Source organism: Mastigoproctus giganteus, chromosome 8, assembly GCF_048544385.1.
Source record: "Mastigoproctus giganteus isolate SK-2022 chromosome 8, ASM4854438v1, whole genome shotgun sequence".
Lineage (NCBI taxonomy): Eukaryota > Metazoa > Arthropoda > Arachnida > Uropygi > Thelyphonidae > Mastigoproctus > Mastigoproctus giganteus.
In genome coordinates, this window is record NC_143582.1 from 78,660,070 (window position 1) to 78,673,771 (window position 13,702).

The 13,702-nt window shown below is 37.3% G+C and overlaps 1 protein-coding gene across 2 annotated transcripts in view; it reads left to right on the forward strand.

Annotated features, from left to right (window-relative positions):
- The window catches only part of LOC150081655 (rap guanine nucleotide exchange factor 2-like), a 900,618-nt gene that overhangs the window by 864,924 nt on the left and 21,992 nt on the right, over nt 1-13,702 (forward strand). For both annotated transcript variants that reach the window (XM_090380578.1, XM_090380579.1), the window contains 2 exons: nt 5,868-5,960; nt 11,767-11,952. In XM_090380578.1, the coding sequence (XP_090236704.1) occupies nt 5,868-5,960; nt 11,767-11,952 (279 nt within the window). The remainder of the gene's footprint in view (nt 1-5,867; nt 5,961-11,766; nt 11,953-13,702) is intronic.

Consider the following 13,702-nt stretch of genomic DNA (forward strand, 5'->3'; position numbering starts at 1 on the left):
CTGTCTGGAGCCATGGTCATTAGTTACTGGATCCTCGTCCATTTGTTGGATCCGAGTTTATCGAGTCCTGGTGTGTTTTTTTTTTTTTTTTGCTGTTTCTTCCTGGGATGCAATCCCTTTGTGGATTGTCTTGATGGTGACTGTCCATGCACCTTATATGGTTGTTGTTTGCAAAGTCCTATATTGTGGGCCTGAGAATTGCTATTGTGGCTGTGGGGGCAGAAGAGTACGCCTTCTGTCAAAAAGATCTTGTGCAAAGTTTGCCAGTGCTTTGTAGCTGTGCTCCTCCTCCAGTAAGCGTTCCTCTTGATTCTCTGGTACATAATGTAATTCTGTAATTAGTCGGCATCGGAGGTCTTCATAAAGCTTGCAGTGGTACATTAAATGCTCCCACATTTCCACTAAGCCACAATGGCAGAGGGCAGTGTTGCTCAGTGCAAAGGTCATTAGTTTGAATCTGATAGCGCCGTGGCCAGTTAGGAGGTACGTGGCCAGCAATCCTGGGGAAAGCCAGCTTGGGTATATGGCCGAGACAGTTGGGAGGAATTTTCGCGTTATTTGCCCTTTTGTTGAGTTTTGCCACCGTGTTTGCCAGGTTTGTTGGAGATGTACAGTTTGTCTTCTTTTCTCTATTTTCGGTTCGCTGACTAAGTTTAATGTGAAATTTAGGCAGGTATCCGGTATGCCTCTGGAAAGGCTGTAGAGGAGTCCACTGCGTATCACTTCCAGGTCCAAGGGGAGGGCACCCGTGAACACCTGAAGCACGTGTGTACTCACTGTGTTGCAAGCTCGTGAGATAGTCAGCAAGATGTACCTCTGTATGGTTTCTAGTTTTCTTTTATTAGTTGCAGTGGTTGCTTTCTTGTACCAGACACCCGAGGCATAGAGGATGACTGGCAGGAACACAGTTTTGTGAAAAAGAGCAAGGGTTTTCTTCTTTATACCCCAGTCCTTGCGGGTGATTCTTGCAAATAGTGACGAGTAATTTCTGATTTTATTTCTGAGATAGTTAAGGTGGGGAGTGAAGGATGGTGGCCTAACTACTTAGGTCACTGAGAGAATAAATTTTTATATATTACCTGGTTTTGGTGCATTATAGCCTTAGATGCTAATGCGCCAATAAAAATCTAAATCAAATCAAATCAAATCAAATCCTCCATGTGGTGTGGGCGCCACACCTCTACCCCTGCTTACGTTGGTTCACACCTGGGTGGTCACCCACCATGTACTTGTGGATGGAGGTTATACCCAGGATTACTAACAGTCCCACCATCGTGAAGGTGCAAGCAGAGGATTTGGCTGTCACAGACCGGAAATTGGGTCCACTTGACTTGAGTTTCACCCGAATATCAGTTCCTTCAGCAATTTAGACTCCCACGTAGCAAGTACAGCTTGTCTGGCATATCTGAGAGAATGTCTTTGACAACCTTAAGGACTAAATTGCACAATGACGTTGATTATTAGGAAACTAAAGTCTTTTCTAATGAGTTTACTAAACAGTCAACCTTATCCTCATACAAGACTAAAAAACCCTTCCATAATTCTTAATTTTAATCATCATTATTTGTTTTCAAACAAATAATGAAGATTAAAAATTGCGAGCTAATTTTTATTGTGTATCCATAATTATTGCAATGGTAGTGAAATGACTGAGTGACGGTTAATTAATTTCACATTTCATCACTGAACATGAATAAAATCACTTTTTTTTTTTTTAATTCAATTACCGTTGTGGTCATATTAAAATTTTCAGGATTCAGACATGATTCTGATATTTTTGAACACTTTCATACATAATGAAATGTCCAAAAGCAAAATGGATCATTTTATTTGAATACAGAATTGAATTTTAGGTGTGCCTTATAGAAAGATTTTAACTGCATTACTTCCTTAGACTGATTCCAGGAAATGTTGTTTTCCCTGTAAAAGTCGCTGAAGTCTTAACTGTAAAAGTCTTAACTGTTATTCACAGTTCAGCCTAAATTGCTGATATCTTTTAAAATCATGTAGCATCACCCAATAGGCATTTGATTTATTTTCCTTTTCAAATGCCATTTGCCTTTACTTCTGTTCCTCTATATATACCCCCCCCCCCCCCTTGTTTTTTTTATATATATAAACCACTTTCTTACTTATACTTCATCTTCACTTCAACTTATTAGTCATATTGTATGGCCAACCTGCCTTTCCTTCAGATTCACCTTATTTCCTTGAAATCCTCTAATTTCTACATACTTGACTTGTTATTATTATTTTAATTTTATTAATACTGTTTTATTTATTTTATTTAATTTTGTTACATACACTGCATTGGGACTACCCTCCCCATCTTTATGGAAGAAATTGCTGCTCTTACCCTCCTTATTATAAAAACTTTTTTTAATACTTTCTTTTTGCATATTATTTTCATTCTGTCAGAGTATCCTTTTTTTAATATTTATTTTTTCTTCCATTACTATATGTAGGCATAGAAAACGCAGTTTATTGATACATAATCAGGCATAGTCCTCCGAAGAATTACCTGCTTAATATATCAATTATTTATAGCATGCATCAAAAATTTTATTATTTTACTGGTCTCTACATTCTCACACCTTTTAGATGTCTCTTGCATAAAAAAAAAAACAAAAAAAACCATCCCCTTATTTGATGCATGCTACTCTGTTTATTTATTAATTTTTGTAATCATTAATGTTAATAATTTATTTTTACTTTTCCTTTGTAGCTTCATTCCATCTAATTGGCTTTCTTATTCAGCCTTTAATTTCTTATAATTCAATTTATCGCTTAAGTTTTTTTTTGGCATCTTTCCCCTGTCGTCCAACTTTAATACTTCTCTTTCTTTCTATCTATCCTTTCCCTACTAGTTTGCTACCTTGTGCTGTTTACATTTCTATTTGTCAGCTCTTTCTCTCACTTTATTATAACATTGTTTATATACTTTTGTATCCTTTGCGATATAACCTTTATACTATAACAAAATACTTGTTCCCATTTTTTCCATATTATATGTTGTTACCTTATATACATGGTGATCCAAAAGTCAGTAAACAATTAAGGTATTTCAGTGAATTTTTGACGTATGGTAACGAGATTAGTGCAGAAATGCATAGAATTACGTGTGGTTTTTTCCGAAAGAATGTCAAAATTAGTTTCAAATATGTCCACCATGTGGTGCTGTACCATGAAGGACATTGCGCTATAAAGGAACTGCAAGAACAACAGCTAAGCAGTTCGGTGAGCGTTTGGGAAAGCAATAGAAAAGAAGCTAAGCGGTTATTATTAAGAAGCATGTTATTATTACCGGATAAAGCACTGTTGGTAAAATGTTATTACCTTAACGCTGAATTTGCAACTGCAGCTTTGCAATCTTTCCGTCAGCCGAAGGGTATGTGACGTGGTAAAGGACCGATGACTGTTGCAGGACTAAAGATGATGATTAAGAAATTTGAGAAACTGGTTCTTTACAAGATTGTCCACGAAGTGGAAAACCATCAATGTGTGCTACAACTGCGGCTGCAATTGCAGAAAACATGGATACTCTAATGGCATCATCACCACATGGAGAAGCAAGCTCTCGTGAAGTTTCACGTCAAACTGGCATCCCATATGGGAGTGTGTGTGGAGAGCACTAAAAGTAGTCCTCCGTAGATATCCGTACAAAATTCAACACCTTCAAGAACTTAGGCATCCCGATTTTGCAAAGCAGGAAGCATTTGCATTATGGTTCTTTCAGAGAATTGAATGTGACAACTGGCTGTCAAATGTTTTGTGGACAGATGAAGCCCGTTTCACTCTCAATGGCACTGTAAGTACACACAATTGCAGAATTTGGGTGACAGAAAACCCTCGAGCTTACACGGAAACTCCATTGCATCAGTCAAAAGTAACGGTGTCATGTGGATTCACCTCTTCTTTTGTTATAGGGCCATTTTTCTTTCAGGAAATTAGTGGCTCTGGTTTTGAAACTGTCACTGTCATAGGTCAGCATTATGCTGACCTGTTACGAAACTGTGTTATCCCTAGCCTGGGGGGCGAAGGCAAGCTTTAGATTTTATGACATTCGTGCAGGATGGAGCGCCACCCCCCATATTGCTTCTCATGTGAAACAACTGTTACTCTCAGCATTTGGAGAGAATCGAGTGATAATAGCCACCAAGATCTCCAGACCTGATGCCCTGTGATTTTTGGTTATGGGGCTACCTGAAGTAACAGGTTTACAGAGATCACCCAATGTCACTGGCAATGCTGAAAGACTATACAATGGCAGGTATTAATGATACCTCCAGAAATGCTGTTTCATGCTGTCCATAATGTCATTACTCGTCGTCAGGCAGTGCTCGACAACGAAGGCCGCCACATCGAACATTTACTATAATTAGGTGCTTTGTGGTGTTACAGATCAAGCTCCACCTGGTGGATATATCTGAAAATAATTTTGACATTCTTTCAGAAAAAACCCGACATAATTCTATGCATTTCTGAGCTAATCTCGTTACCATCAAAAATTCACTGAAATACCAATTCTTTAATTGTTTACTGACTTTTGGATCACCTTGTATATAAATAGGGGAACGATATCGTATATAACATGAACCGAATTCGCTCATGCACGACTCGCCTTTGTGTTTACAAGAAATGGCAGTCGAACGCGGAATCACTCCAACTGAACGCAACACGATAGGAATGAAGAGAAGATTCTGAAAATGTATTTATGTTTTTTTATATCAGTTAAGGAGAAACACTTCACCATAATAAGGTAAAAACCCACACAATTCCAGCTATCGGTATTATCGCAAATGCCATTAGATCGAGTTTACTACCAGTTTATAACAGATTCCACTAGCAGAAACGCTACTGGAAATTGTTTTTATTGTTTTATGGTAGTAACCCCCAGAAATGTGCTTTAGTAAAATGTATCTCTGCCTTTACGGTGTTGTTTATTCAGTTGCTACACGCACACAGCTTTGTGTACGTGTATCAAGCGTGCCTCCTCATTTTGTAATTGTGCTTTATTCCCTAAAAATTAGTAAAATACTTAAAAGGTGTGAAAAGGAAGCGTCCTGATTCAGAGAGAAAACCAATATCGATAAACAGGCGGACTGGGTCAAAAATTCTTACCCGGGAAAATTTGTAGTGGCCTCATACTATGGTTTATGGCCAAAATTACACCGGCTTCCAGCCCCCCGGGGTTTTCCTGGTAAGGCTTATGGCCAGTCTGCCTCTGTCGATAGAGAAAAAAAATATGAAATTGTGAAACGCTTTGAGCAAAATGAAAGACCATGTGATATTGTGCATGTACAGGCCTAAATGAGGCAACGCCCAGAATTAGAAAGAAAGCAGAGAAAATAAAAACAGCTTTCATAGCAGGAACAATTCAAAGTGTAAATAAAATCCATTAGATCAGGACACAAGAATTGGAAGAGAATGAACAGCTGTCATCTGTTTGGATAGATGATCAAACAAAGAGCACGTTTGCTTATGATAGAAGATAGAAGCAAAAGCATTAGCAATATTTTATTACATAATAGTTGTAATAAAATACGTAAATATTTTATTACGATTATTTATTGTGTTTGGTAATGTTTTGTTTACAAATGTGTGTTCAATCTTGGGTGGTCGGCACATAACCCTATTTATCCCATAGGGCCTGTTGTTTATATTGCACGATGGTTTCTAGGAACACAACTGTCATGCTATACAAGGACTGACTGTATATATAAAGTTTAGATTTGTGAGTTTAAAGTAATACAATATAATATAGAAATAGTGGGGATAGTATTTAGTTATGGTATAAAGGCTATAAATATATATATTTTATTTATTTTATTGTTTTATTTTATTTTATTTTATTTTATTGTTTCCAGCTGTTCCCCATTCTCCAACTTTGAAGATGAGATCAAATGGTCCTATTATTTCCCATGGAGTCCATGTGCTACCACCTATTCCAAGCCAGAGTAGTAAGCTCTGTCCTTTTCTCTTTCTCCCTTATTTAAATTTCTTATCTATTTCTCATTGCCTTCCAGATATCATTTATGTTATTTTTGAATTTAAATATTGGTTCCTTAACATGCAGACAGGAATGAAAAGTTGCCATTGTTCATTAATCATTTGCAGTACCGAAACAGAGACCATCTCTGTTTGGATAGAAAATTGGAAATATCTCACAGATTAAAATAACTAGATATTCATGTGCTTAAATTAAACTAAGCAGACTGAAGCTTAGGAAAAACTATCTTTTTCTTAGTGCCATTGAACTTACTGCAACATCACCACTGTTGTGGTGATTTTGCAGTGAGCTGCCTTACTGTATTACTACAAATAAATAGTGCTTCCTATAAGAGAATTATAATTTTATTTTAGTGTAAGCTGTCCAAAGGACTTTATACTATGTAGGCACCAAATATGGTTGCATAACAACAGGCCTTTATTATAATTGGCACTGTATTATACAAATATCACTGAAAGTTAACTCTTAAACTTTTTGTGATCCGAGTTTGCAGCTGCCAAAACATTGTAAAATTCTGCTTCTCCTGTGTGTTGGCAAACATGATGGTCAGTATAGCTTAGGTAGGAGAACAAACTTCAGTTTGTTCTCCTACCTAAGCTATACTGACCAGCACAGTAGGAGAACAAACTTCAAACTTCAGTTTGTTCTCCTACTGTGCTGGCATTATCATTGAGCTGCAGTCTATTTATACTTCATATAAAGAATGTTAAAAAATAGATTACATTTATATTAAGTTGTTAATAAGAGGCACCACTTGTTTTTCTTAAATTTAGAATTATAGCATATATGATACTCTATTAGAAGTGAAGTATTTAGACATGGTAACAACCTTTCTGATACAAAATTGAATGGACTAGGGGCAGTTTTTGGTGTTAATGTGGATCAAATAAAAAAAAAAAACTAATATAAAAGAATGCTGATCTGAAGAATGGACAAACAGAATTTGTTTTTCGAGAGTGTATTTAGCAGGAAAAGATTTCTGAAGATATTGTAGATGTTGCACCTCTGCCCACCAACAAAACAGAAAACCAAAGGAATTCAAAGGGATCTAAAGTAAGAAATATTTTTGGTGATCTGAAGAGTTTCATGAATGTTTTGTTCTAGGAAGAATTACTGCATTAGATGAAATTACAGTTTCGTCTAATGCAGTGATTAAAACTGTTGGCGTGACAATCAGATGTGCCTTGTTGAGCTCTTCATAGCGACTACAAAAAACTATACATAAGAGGGGATTAGTGGAGTAGAGGAGGATTTCAGAGGTTATTTAATACAATGCAAAGTTTATTTTGATAAGCTTCCCTCCCCGTAACAGTTTGATTTTTATATTATAAATATTTTTTGAAAGTTTCTTTTATTGATATTTAGTAAATTTTGCAATGTTGCAAGATCCACCTTGAACACTTTGTCCGAGTGTTCCATGACTCATACGGAAATAGCCGATGCCGATTTCCAGGTGAGTCATGATTTTATCTTTTGCAGAACCTGTGGCATGTATTCCAAGGTCGAGTTAGTGGATAATCATAGCTCACTTGGCAATTCTTTTCTTTGTCGTTGTAAGGGGTGTACCGATCTTAAGTTAAAATTTGGAGCATTACTAGAACAATTTGAGTCACTGAAAAAACAGGTGCTTGTCCTCGAGAATAATGTTAACTGGGAGCTCATCAGGGACTCAAGACTCTAGTAACCTGCCAAGTGATGCACTCCCGATTCGGGCCCCAGAACAGAATAACCACATGCAAACTACTCCGGTGGACTAGAATCAAGGTATGACTTGATTGAAGTGTTTACGGCTCTGAGAGGTATAAGTAAAATGAATGAGGACGAAATTTTCACAGTTATAAATGATTCAAGATGGATGGTTAGACTGGATTGCAGGAAGTTTTATTTTAGCCAGCAAGTTATAAATTATTGGAATAAGTTAATTGGTGGTAGAGGCTGACAGTTTGGGAAAATTCAAATGTCGGCTGGATAATTACCTACGGGAGGAGGGAAACGCAGAGGTTGTTTATTTACTTTTTTCTTATTTATTTTTATTATTTTATTTATTTATTTTGGCTGGTGCAGCATAAGCCATAGACTTCCCTGCACCATGTGGACATTGCTAATGCTAATATAGTTGGTTTGGTTTCATGGGTAGAATTTCATTCAAATGTTGTAACCCGCAAAGGCCAAAAAAAGTGGGCCTTTATATTTATTTTAACTGACCAGACCAGACCAGCTAAAATAGGTTACGTATCAGCTATTATGCCATATTTTGAAAAGCCTACTACTGACTTGAGGATCATGCATGCATTTTCTCATCCAAAAACTGCTTCACAGTATTGAGGGATAGTGGTCCACTTCAACAAAAACAGACGGAAGTTTGTTCCAGCAATCAACCACATGCTGACTAAAGGCAAACTTCTGCACATATATTCTACAACTGTCTTTCCTCAATTTGAATTTATGTCCCCTTAGGAATTAATCTGAGCAACAGGAAGAATCCCATCAGCATTGAGCATGCTCAAACCATTCAAAGCCTTATACACCTCAATCAGATCACCTCACAGGTGCCTAGCCACCAGACACTGTAATTTGCAAATCTTAAGCCTTTCTTCATAAGGGCAACCCTTTGTTCCATTCACTAAACTTGTTGCCCTTCTCTGTATTCATTCCAGCAGCTCTACATATGATCACAAAGACAGCTGAAAAGCACAGGATCATTGGTTTTTGAAAAGAGGATAAAGTATTAGAATGGGGGTGGGTTTCAAATTTAAAAGCCAGCCACTATTTGTGAATACACATGAAATGTGATTTATTTTTTCACTCAAAAATCAATGAAATGATGGAGGAACTTGTTCTAGCATTTTGAAGTTTTATCTTGAAGAGGCAGCTTCATCTCAAAAGAATCTTGATCACAAGCAGTTTGAAAAGTTGTGTGTTAATGTCCAAACTAAACATTCTTTCTAGAAAAAGGCTGTCAAGTTCAGATGCAGAAGAAAGATTGAATGTCAGTTCTAATTTTGTGATGAAAGATGGGAATCCAAATAGGAAGGAAGACTGTGAAGTATATAGTGACCAAAGTGTTAGAAGTGGGAGAAAAGAAACTGTTTGATATTGTGAGATATGCTCCTGAGACCCAGAATTGCAAGGTTTTTAATGTTTCAAAAAATACCACGCACTACAATTATATAAATAATTAACTAGTGAACAGGTTAATGTCTTTGCTCCATGTTTTGTTTGTAGTGACCTGCTGAAGTAGATAATTGGCATTCATAAAAAAAAAAAAAAAATCTTATTGTGAATACCTTCACAACTAGTTTCTATGGTATTGCACTACCTCGAATAAGTAGCGCTTCACCAATGGAGAAGACCAATGTTACTTATTCTTGGTGAGTGATATCTGCCAGAGTTTGATAAACTTCTGGCATTCCCTGAATAACTCCTCGTGTGAATGTAGATGCAAAGTACTCATTCAGTTGGTCAGCTACCTGAGCAGGATCATCAACAGTCGAACCATCGATATCAAGTGGATCAATCTGATTCGCCCTCTTCCTTCTAGAGTTTACATAAATAGAGAACTCTTTGCACTTTTTGCCAAAGATTTCTCGTAATCTTCCTTTGCCTGCCTAACCTTCTTTGTGATTTGATTACAGACCAGCTTATATCTATCATAGGCTTCTGTGTCACCTGATACTTTATATGCATCCCATACATTTTTCTTCTCTGCCACGAGCCTCATAAATTCATCTGACATCCATTTAGGCTTAAACCTTGAACAGTATTTCTGGAAAGTTAAAATCCCCCATTATAAGACATTCTGATTGACTGGCCCACTCTGTTTCTCTGTACAATTGCTTATTATACTCATCAGATTCATTAGGCCTATAACACACACACACCCTCTCATTTTTCCTTTCCCAGTGCTTATGTCACACCAAATGGACTCAACATTGCATTGGCCACCAACATCAATTGGATGCACTTAAATTTTGTGTTTCTTAACTAACAGAATAATCACAGCCCACGTATTTACTGGTTCCACTATGACTCCCAGCATTCCTGGAAACCTTCATTACCTTGCTTTCCAGGCTGCTGCTCATTCTGTAGCAGTGCAATATTTACTTTTGCCTTCTGCCTGCAACTACTGTTAACCTTTTAGCCTGTGTATCCCCCAAGCTAGCAGTTTTCCAATCCACCTAACACTGCTTCAATAGCATCGGCAAATATTCTTGCACCCTTTCTATTTAAGTGTACCCCATCCCTGTAGAAGCAATCTCTCTTGTCAACAAGCACAGACCAGGCTGGAAAAAATTCTACCCCTTGAGCCTTACACAATCACTCCAGGGCTGAATTGATGACAACGCTCTCATCATATACTCCCTGCTATCGTGTCTGGGCAGAATTGCAGACACTTTCATATTCATCCCTAACTCGCAACTTTTTTTTTTTCAACATTGACCTGTGTAAGTTGAGTAAATCTGCAGATCTCTTAATGTCATTGGTTCCAACGTGTAGAACAATATCACCTTTTGTGCTCTTAAAAGATATCTGCTCTACATCATCAACTTTTGCCCCTGGCAGACATACCCTGGTCCCATTCCACCTATCCTTCTTGCATAGTATATTCCCTGTCTCCCTGATTATAGTGTCACCAATAATAACTAGTCCCTTTGGGACCAGTGCATTGTGCCTTGGAGATTGCCTCTGTGTTGCCTGATGCACAGGAGTGAGCTCTGTCGTTGAGCTGGGCAGCTGAGAGCTTGAGGGTCCCCTCGTATTAATTTCTTTGAGGGCATTTACCCTATGCCCATCAGAATGCTGAGTTGGCACCTAATTTTGTGACACTCAAGGCACCTAGCACACAAAGACATCCTCCTTGGCTAGATCATGTCGTGTTTTAGAAAGGTCTGCAAACATTTCACATTTTGCACATTTTTTGTGATGTGATGCGTTGGAGAATTGCCCCCTTTGTTTACATTCCATCAATGCAGTCAAAATCAATTTTCAGTATTACTTTTATGTTTAGGATGGAGCACCAGCTTGCTATGCAAAAATTATCTGTCAATTCTTAGACAAAATGTTTCCAGGTTGATGGATCATATAGCTGGGTTCCATTGAGCAGCCAACCTGCTCTTGGGATTCAACACCCTTCAATTATTTTTTTGTGGAGATTGTTAAAGGAAAAAGCATTTAGTGACAAGCACAGGTCTCTAAAAACAAGATTAAATAAGATCATAGTTTTAATAAGATCATAGCAATAGTTACAGAATTTGAGAAAATTCCCAAGAAACCGGGGTTCGAGCCCGTCACCACCAAATACGGAGGATGCGGAAAGGTCAGGGAATGACCACCGCATATCCCTGGAGCAATATGGCCTTAGTTGCTAATGCTCTTAAAAACCAAATAACAAACAAACAAACATTCCCAAGAATTGCATTGCTGTGTCCAGAAGACTACAGTTTTGTAAAGACCCAAATAGCAAACATATACTGAACAGCTGTAATTTTTTTTTTGTATGATTTTTCACTGTGCTAACATTAATTAACATATATATATATATTTAATAGTGTTATTTCCAATCAAACATGTTTCATTACTTATGGACCATCCCATCTATAGAATATTATCTAGTGCTTGCAAATTTTTTATTCCAAAAATAACATGGACTTTTTTTTTTTGGATTTGACACAGTGGAAAACACTGACAATTACTGGATTTCTTTCACAGTAATAACTGATGAAGAAATGTCTCATATTATTTACTCTTTACTTTAGGTTTCCATCCACCTATGACACCATGTAGAGAGCCACATCGCCACAGATCAGTTGATGGTATTGGAAGCCAGGTATCAAGGACAAAGAGAGTCTCTGGCCGCAGCCAAAGTCAGACAGGCTTGTCATCTGGATATTATAGTAATGAAGCCACTGATCCAGAAGAAGATGATGATGAAGAAAAAGAAAGTAGGTCATTTGCATTTGTTTAACAAAAGAGCAAATAATTGTAATGCTGAAGAAATCCTCACAGATTTATTTTATTGGTTGAAGCACAAGTACTTAGGTTAAAATAAACCTACCAGCTAATTATTGAGTTTATTTTGAATTGTCTGAATTTTGGTTGCAGTATACTGGAAGTAAGTTGCCATGATTTGAAGCAATAAAAATGTATTATTATGTTGTATATATTACTTTTATATTTTTATAAATTTTTTTGGGCAATTATAAATAGTATATACAAGATTTGATCCAAAGGTTTGATGATTTATCTTATAATTTTTGAATGCATGTAGTGACTAAAGGAACAATGACATTTTTAAGCATAGTGTATCAAGTTTTAACTTATGTGCTAGTCTAGTGGAAAGCTACTTTCAATGAACACTTGTTTTTCTCATTTGACCCACAAAAAACATTCCTGTAGTGCTGTGGACATTCTGCATGTTGTCTGAGATGCCCAAATTTTTGATATTTATAATAATGTAGAGGACTTGGAATATAAGGACAGATATGACATTTCAAATTCATCTGTTGTCTCTACCATTCTCCCAACTCCACTAATAACTTGGAGCTCTTTGACTTCCTCTCTTTGCAACTTGACTTTCTCCAGTCCAACTTTCCTAACAGTGAGGTGATTTTAATGTTCACAACTCCAGCTCGCTTCCGTTTTCTAGTCACACCGACCCAGCAGGTCGAGATGCTGAGGCTTTTGCAATTACTAATGACCTAGCACAGATTGTTCATTTACCTACAAGAATACCGGACAATCCTAATCATACAGCCAATACGCTTGATCTTTTTCTCACAAACAACCCTTCAAAGTACACAGTTGAAGTGAGAGGTCCTTTAGGCACTTCAGACCACAACGTGGTGATTGTTTCTTCTCCAATGGAGCCTTTATCTCATGGCTATTCCCAACCTTGTGTTGTTTGGCATTTCAAGAATGCAAAATGGGATGACCTGCGAGCCATCTTTTCCTCTTTTCCATGGTCGGATTACTGTTTCAAAACTTCTGATGTCAACGTTTGCTCAAATCGTGTCAGTGAAATTATTTTTGCAGGAATGGAATCCTTTATCCCACACTCCACTTTAAAATCTCGTCCTTTATCTAAACCTTGGTTTTCCAATAAATGTGCTAAGGCTGTTCAAGAGAAGAATGTTGCATATCGTAATTGGCTTGTTTCTAGTTCTTCAGTTTCATTTTCTGCCTACACCAAAACTCGCAACAATTGTAAAGCAGTTATTAATCAGTCCAAACTAGAGTTTGAACAGGCTAAGAGTAGAAAATTTGCTTCTTGCCCTAATGGTAGCCGAGAATTCTGGTCTCTTGCCAAAGCTATTGGCTGCAACTTTTGCCCATCTCTGTTCCCACCTCTGTCCAAACCAGATGGTTCTGTTGTATAGGATTCTAGCTGACTTGCTAGAATCCTATTTTTCTTCTAGCTCATGTATTAATGATCTTGGTAAAACACCTCCCACCATTCCCAACACGCTCCATTCAATGCCTCCTGTGGGCTTCCATCAAAAGGATATCAGAAGGATTTTGATGAATCTCGATGCTAAGAAAGCTCCAGGTCCTGATGGTATTTCTCCACTTGTTCTCAAAACCTGTGCTCCTGAACTTACTCCTAGTCTTTGTCACCTTTTTTTAACTTTCTTATTCCAAAGGTGTTTTTTCTTCCGCTTGGAAATTTGCTCATATCCAGCCAGTTCCTAAAAA